Source organism: Fulmarus glacialis, unplaced genomic scaffold (genome assembly GCF_000690835.1).
Source record: "Fulmarus glacialis isolate BGI_N327 unplaced genomic scaffold, ASM69083v1 scaffold21327, whole genome shotgun sequence".
Taxonomy (NCBI): Eukaryota; Metazoa; Chordata; class Aves; order Procellariiformes; family Procellariidae; genus Fulmarus; species Fulmarus glacialis.
Genome location: NW_009222859.1, coordinates 289 through 7,573, shown reverse-complemented (window position 1 = coordinate 7,573; position 7,285 = coordinate 289). Strand labels below are relative to the sequence as shown.

Genomic DNA, 7,285 nt, shown 5'->3' with positions numbered 1-7,285 from the left:
CAGTGCTCCCAGTTGCCCTGTACTCCACCTTGGTGCTCCTGAGCGCGAGAGCTCAGGGTATCAGGACTTCCCCCAGTGCCTCCCAGTCCATCCCAGTATCCTCCCAGTACTGACAGAGCACACTCCCAGTGCCTCCCATTCCCCTAACAACAGCACCCAGTGCCTCCCAGTGCTCCCAGTTGCTCTGTATCCACTTTCATCCTCCTCGATGCAGGTGCCCAGTGCGTTGGGGCTCTCCCCAGTATGTCCCAGTATCCTCCCAGTCTGTCCCAGTGCCCTCCCAGTAACTCCCCAGTGCCTTCTGAGGAACATCCCAGTACCTTCCAGTACTTCCAGTTGTGCTGTACCCACCTTGGTCCTCCTGGGTGTGGGTACCCAGTGCATCAGGACTCCCCCCAGTGCCTCCCAATCTGTCCCAGTGCCCTCCCAATGCATCCCAGTACCTGACCGGTCTGCTCCAGTGGCCTCCCAATGTGTCCCAGTAACTTAACAGTGCCTCCCAGTCTCTCCCAGTGCCCTCCCACTGTGTCCCAAGACCTGACCAGTCTGCTCCAATGGCCTCCTGATGTATCCCAGTACCTTACCAGTGCCTCCCAGTCTCTCCCAGTGCCCTCCCACTGTGTCCCAAGACCTGACCAGTCTGCTCCAATGGCCTCCTGATGTATCCCAGTACCTTACCAGTGCCTCCCAGTCTCTCCCAGTGCCCTCCCACTGTGTCCCAAGACCTGACCAGTCTGCTCCAATGGCCTCCTGATGTATCCCAGTACCTTACCAGTGCCTCCCAGTCTCTCCCAGTGCCCTCCCACTGTGTCCCAAGACCTGACCAGTCTGCTCCAATGGCCTCCTGATGTATCCCAGTACCTTACCAGTGCCTCCCAGTCTCTCCCAGTGCCCTCCCACTGTGTCCCAAGACCTGACCAGTCTGCTCCAATGGCCTCCTGATGTATCCCAGTACCTTACCAGTGCCTCCCAGTCTCTCCCAGTGCCCTCCCACTGTGTCCCAAGACCTGACCAGTCTGCTCCAATGGCCTCCTGATGTATCCCAGTACCTTACCAGTGCCTCCCAGTCTCTCCCAGTGCCCTCCCACTGTGTCCCAAGACCCAACCAGTCTGCTCCAATGGCCTCCTGATGTATCCCAGTACCTTACCAGTGCCTCCCAGTCTCTCCCAGTGCCCTCCCACTGTGTCCCAAGACCCAACCAGTCTGCTCCAATGGCCTCCTGATGTATCCCAGTACCTTACCAGTGCCTCCCAGTCTCTCCCAGTGCCCTCCCACTGTGTCCCAAGACCCAACCAGTCTGCTCCAATGGCCTCCTGATGTATCCCAGTACCTTACCAGTGCCTCCCAGTCTCTCCCAGTGCCCTCCCACTGTGTCCCAAGACCCAACCAGTCTGCTCCAATGGCCTCCTGATGTATCCCAGTACCTTACCAGTGCCTCCCAGTCTCTCCCAGTGCCCTCCCACTGTGTCCCAAGACCCAACCAGTCTGCTCCAATGGCCTCCTGATGTATCCCAGTACCTTACCAGTGCCTCCCAGTCTCTCCCAGTGCCCTCCCACTGTGTCCCAAGACCCAACCAGTCTGCTCCAATGGCCTCCTGATGTATCCCAGTACCTTACCAGTGCCTCCCAGTCTCTCCCAGTGCCCTCCCACTGCGTCCCAAGATCTGACCAGTCTGCTCCAGTGTCCTCCTGATGTGCCCCAGTACCTCACCAGTGCTTCCCAGTGCCCCGAGCTGCCCTGTACCCGCATCAATTCTTCTGGGCAAGGGTGCCCAGTGCAGAAGAACCCCCCCAGTAACTCCCAGTGTGTTCCAGCATCCTCCCAGTGCCTCCCAGTGCCCTTCCAGTGCCTCCCAGTGCCCACCTTGGTCTTCTGGGCGGCATCATTGTAGTTGACCTGCTTGCGCACCCGCTTCCCCTTGCCCAGGTTGCGCGCCAGGTCCTCCTGCTGCTGCTCGTAGTGGTGTCGCAGCAGCTTCTCCCAGTAGTCGGGGTCAACGTTCTCCTCCTGCTTGATGATCTCCCGCTCGATCTCCTCGATCTGCCGGCACACCCACCGTCAGCGGCCGCCAGGGCACCCCCGTCGGCCTGAGGTTGCCACCACCAGGTCTGTCGTTGCTGTCTCCAGTGTCCCCAGCTCCATCATCCCCAGCTCCATCATCCCCCATCCCCATCACCTCCCACCCCCATCATCCCCACCACCATCTCCATTGTCCCCATCCCCATTGTCTCCATCGTCCCCCGTCTCCGTCTCCCATCACCTCCACCTCCATCATCCCCATCACCTCCATCATCCCCGTTCTCGTCTCCATCATCCCCATCTCCACTTCCATCATACTCATCTCCACCATCCCCATCCTCTACGCCTCCATCATCCCCATGCTCTACATCTCCACTGTCTCCATCATCTCCATCGTTCCCACCACCACCATCCCTATCTCCATTGTTTCCATCATCCCCATCCTCATCTCTATCCTCCTCCTCTCCATCTCCATCCTCTTGATCTCCCCATCATCTCCACCTCCACTGTCCTCACCATCTCCATCTCCATCATTTCCGTTGTTCCCATCCCTGTTGTCACTGACCACATCGTTCCTATTGTTTCCATCTCCACCATCCCCATGCTCACGATCTCTATCTCCATCATCTTTGTAGTTCCCATCTCCATCATCCCCACTGTCCCCTTCTCCATGTCTCCACCTTCTCCTATCCCCACCGTCCCCATCATCTCCAGTGTCCCCATCTCCATCGTTCACATGCCCACTGTCTTCATCATCTCAGTCATCCCTATTCCCACTGTCTCCATCATCTCCATCCGCATTGTCTCCACCATCCGTCTCCACTGTCCCCATCATCTCCATCCTCCCCATCTCCACTGTCTTCATCATACCCATCCTCCCCATCATTCCCAACCCCACCGTCCTCATCTCCATCACCCCCATCTCCACCGTCCCCATTGTCCCCATCTTCCCCATCATCGGTCTCCATCATCTCCAGCGTCCCATCTCCATTGTCTCCGTTGTCCCCACCTCCACCATATCCATTGTGCCCATCATCCCCATTGTCCCCATCTTCCCCATCATGTCTCCATCATCTCCAGCATCCCCATCTCCATTGTCTCCGTTGTCCCTACTTCCACCTTATCCATTGTCCCCATCATCTCTATCTCCATCATCTCCATCGTCCCCACCTCCACCACCTCCATTGTCCCCATCTCCATCATTCCCATCATCTCTATCTCCATCATCTCCAGCATCCCTGTCTCCATCGTCCCCACCTCCACCATCTCCACTGTCCCCACCACCTCCATCATCCCCACCGTCCTCCCCTTCACATCCTATCTCGTGTCCCCGCATCCCCGTCCCCCGGGCGCACCTTGTCCTCCTCACGCACGACGTACTGGGCCACCTTGAAGGAGCTGAGGTACTCGTTCATGTTCTGCACATCGGCATCGTCGGTGGCATCCTGGTTGCGGTCAAGCAGCCGGGCGATGGCCTCGTTGTCGTAATGGATGACGCTACTGTCCTCCTCCTTGTTCTCCCCTGCGCCGGCGACACGCTGCTGACACGGCCTGACTTGGTCCAGCAGGGCCTGGCACGGCTCAACATGGCCTTGGCATGCTCCAACATGGCCCAACACGGCCTGACATGGCCCAACACAATCCAACATGGCCCAATGTGGTCCAACGTGGCCTCCCACAGCCCAACATGGTCCAACATGGCCCGACACGGCCTGACATGACCTAATATGGCCCAGTGTGGCCCAACATGGTCCAGCATGGCCCAATACAGCCCAACACGACCTGACATGGCCCAACACAGTCTAATATGGTCCAACATGGCCCGACACGGCCTGACATGACCTAATATGGCCCAGTGTGGCCCAACATGGTCCAGCACAGCCCAGTACAGCCCAATGTGGCCTGACACAGTCCAATATGGTCCAACATGGCCCAATATGGTCCAATATGGCCCAACACGGCCCAACACAGCCCAACGTGGCCCATCATGGCCTGACATGACCTAGTACGGCCCAGCATGGTCTAGCATGGCCCAGAACAGCCCAACACAGCCTACGTGGCCCAACACAGTCCAATATGGTCCAACATGGCCTAACATGGTCCAACATGGCCTCCCACAGCCCAACATGATCCAACATGGCCCATCACGGCCTAACATGACCTAATATGGCCCAGTGTGGCCCAACACGGTCCAGCATGGCCCAACACGGCCCAACATGGCCTGACACAGTCCAATATGGTCCAACATGGCCTAACATGGTCCAACATGGCCTCCCACAGCCCAACATGATCCAACATGGCCCATCACGGCCTAACATGACCTAATATGGCCCAGTGTGGCCCAACACGGTCCAGCATGGCCCAACACGGCCCAACATGGCCTGACACAGTCCAATATGGTCCAACATGGCCTAACATGGTCCAACATGGCCTCCCACAGCCCAACATGATCCAACATGGCCCATCACGGCCTAACATGACCTAATATGGCCCAGTGTGGCCCAACACGGTCCAGCATGGCCCAACACGGCCCAACATGGCCTGACACAGTCCAATATGGTCCAACATGGCCTAACATGGTCCAACATGGCCTCCCACAGCCCAACATGATCCAACATGGCCCATCACGGCCTAACATGACCTAATATGGCCCAGTGTGGCCCAACACGGTCCAGCATGGCCCAACACGGCCCAACATGGCCTGACACAGTCCAATATGGTCCAACATGGCCTAACATGGTCCAACATGGCCTCCCACAGCCCAACATGATCCAACATGGCCCATCACGGCCTAACATGACCTAATATGGCCCAGTGTGGCCCAACACGGTCCAGCATGGCCCAACACGGCCCAACATGGCCTGACACAGTCCAATATGGTCCAACATGGCCCAATATGGTACAATATGGCCCAATATGTCCTCACACAGCCCAACATGGCCCAACACGGCCTGACATGACCCAGTACGGCCCAGCATGGCCCAGTACCCCCAACACAGCCTGACATGGCCCCACATGGCCCAGCATAGTCCAACAGGGCCCAATACGGTCCAATGTGGCCTCACGCAGCCCAACGTGGTCCAATATCGCCCATCACGGCCTGACATGACCTAGTACGGCCCAGCATGGTCTAGCATGGCCCAGAACAGCCCAACACAGCCTACGTGGCCCAACACAGTCCAATATGGTCCAACATGGCCCAGTATGGTCCAACATGGGCTCACACAGCCCAACATAGTCAAACATGGCCCAACACAGCCTGACATGACCTAGTACGGCCCAGCATGGTCTAGCATGGCCCAGAACAGCCCAACACAGCCTACGTGGCCCAACACAGTCCAATATGGTCCAACATGGCCCAATATGGTCCAACATGGTCCAACATGGCCTCACACAGCCCAACATAGTCCAACATGGCCCAACACAGCCTGACATGACCTAATACGGCCCAGCACGGCCCAACACGGCTCGACATGGCCGCCCAACATGGTGGCCCACCACAGCCTGGCATGCCCCAACATGGCCCACCACGGCCTGGCACAACCAACACAGCCTAACACAGTCCAGCTACAGCCTGACATGGCCCAACACAGCCCAACATGACCTGACACACACTAACATGGTCTGTCACAGCCTGGTACAGCACAGCACGGCCTCACACACCTGGTCATCACCTCATATGTCCCATCACAGCCCTGTCGCAGCCTCCCACACCCCATCATGGCCTCATACCTTCTATCATAGCCTCACATGTCCCATCAGGGCCTCATATGTTCCATCATGGCCCCACATGTCCCACCACAGCTTCATGGGCCCCATCGGGGTCCCATCATGTTCTTGCATGCTTTTCATGACCTGTCACAACCCCATCACGACCCCACGTGTCCCACCACGGCCTTGCATGTCCCACCATGGCCCCATCATGGCCTTGCATGTCCAAACATGACCTCATCATGACCTTGCATGTTCCATCATGGGTTTCCATAACATTTCACCGCCTCACATGTCCTGTTATGGCCTTGCATGTCCTGCCATGGCCTCACACATCCCATCACGACCTCAAACGTCCCACCATAGCTTTGCATGACCCATCATGACCTTGCACATCCCACCACGGCTCTGCATGACCCATCACGACCTTGCACATCCCACCACGGCTCTGCACGACCCATCACGACCTTGCACATCCCATCATGGCTCTGCATGACCCATCATGATCTTGCACACCCCACCACGGCTCTGCATGACCCATCATGACCTTGCACATCCCACCACGGCTCTGCATGACCCATCATGACCTTGCACATCCCATCATGACTTTGTGTGACCCATCATGGTCCCATCATGACATTGCACATCCCATCGTGGCTTTGCAAGCCCAGTCACAGCCCATCACGGGCCCCCACGTCCTACCATGGCCTCCCACATCCTACCATGGCCTCCCACGGCCCACCACGGCCCACCACATCCCACCATAGCCTCCCACGGCCCACCACAGCCTCCCACATCCCCCCGCAAAGCCCGGCACACCCCGTCCCACCCATCCCCAATCCCGTCGGGCGCTGACCCTCATTCTCATCCTTGAAGAGCTCCTCAGTGCCAAACTTGAGGATGTCATCAAGCTCCTGCTTGGACATGGAGCCGGCCTTGGAGCCCAGCCCCGGGCGCACCACCAAGTGCGTCAGCATCATCTTGCGTTTGGCCACCTGCGTGATGCGTTCCTCCACCGACGCGCGCGTGACAAACCGGTAGATCATCACCTTGTTGGCCTGGCCGATGCGGTGCGCCCGGCTGAAGGCCTGTGGGGACAGGGACGCGTCAGAAGAAGGACGTGGAGATGGGAGACACGTCAGGGCAGGAAAGTGGTGGTGGGGGACAGGGTGAGGGGACGTCAGTAGGGACGTTGTGGTGAGGGACATGGTGAGGGGAACATCAGAGCAGGGACGCGGCAGTGGGAGACGTGTCAGAGCAGGGACAGGGTGGTGGGAGACACGGTGGGGGACCCGTCAGAGTGGGAACAGGGTAGTAGGGACAGGGTGGGGGACCTGTCAGAGCAGGGACATGGTGAGGGCTGTGGTGGCAACAGGGGACAGGGACACAGTGGGGGACACAGGGACAGGGCGGGAGAAATGGGGGAGGGTTGGGGACAGGGTATTGGGATGGGTGATAGGGCGGGTGACAGGGTGCTGGGTGGGAGATGCTGGGCAAGGGACAGGGTGTAGGGTGGGTGACACCAGTAGGTGACAGGGTGCCCAGAGGGGGTG

At 58.4% G+C, this 7,285-nt stretch overlaps 1 protein-coding gene across 1 annotated transcript; it reads right to left on the bottom strand.

Moving 5' to 3' along the window:
• Positions 1–1,865: 1,865 nt before the first annotated feature.
• On the bottom strand, positions 1,866–6,820 carry LOC104079545 (chromodomain-helicase-DNA-binding protein 3-like; the record flags this gene model as incomplete). Its single annotated transcript, XM_009581615.1, has 3 exons — positions 1,866–2,042; positions 3,377–3,543; positions 6,589–6,820. Coding segments are annotated over 3 exons (576 nt in total), but the record flags the coding sequence as incomplete, so codon positions are not given.
• Between the last annotated feature and the right edge of the window lie 465 nt (positions 6,821–7,285).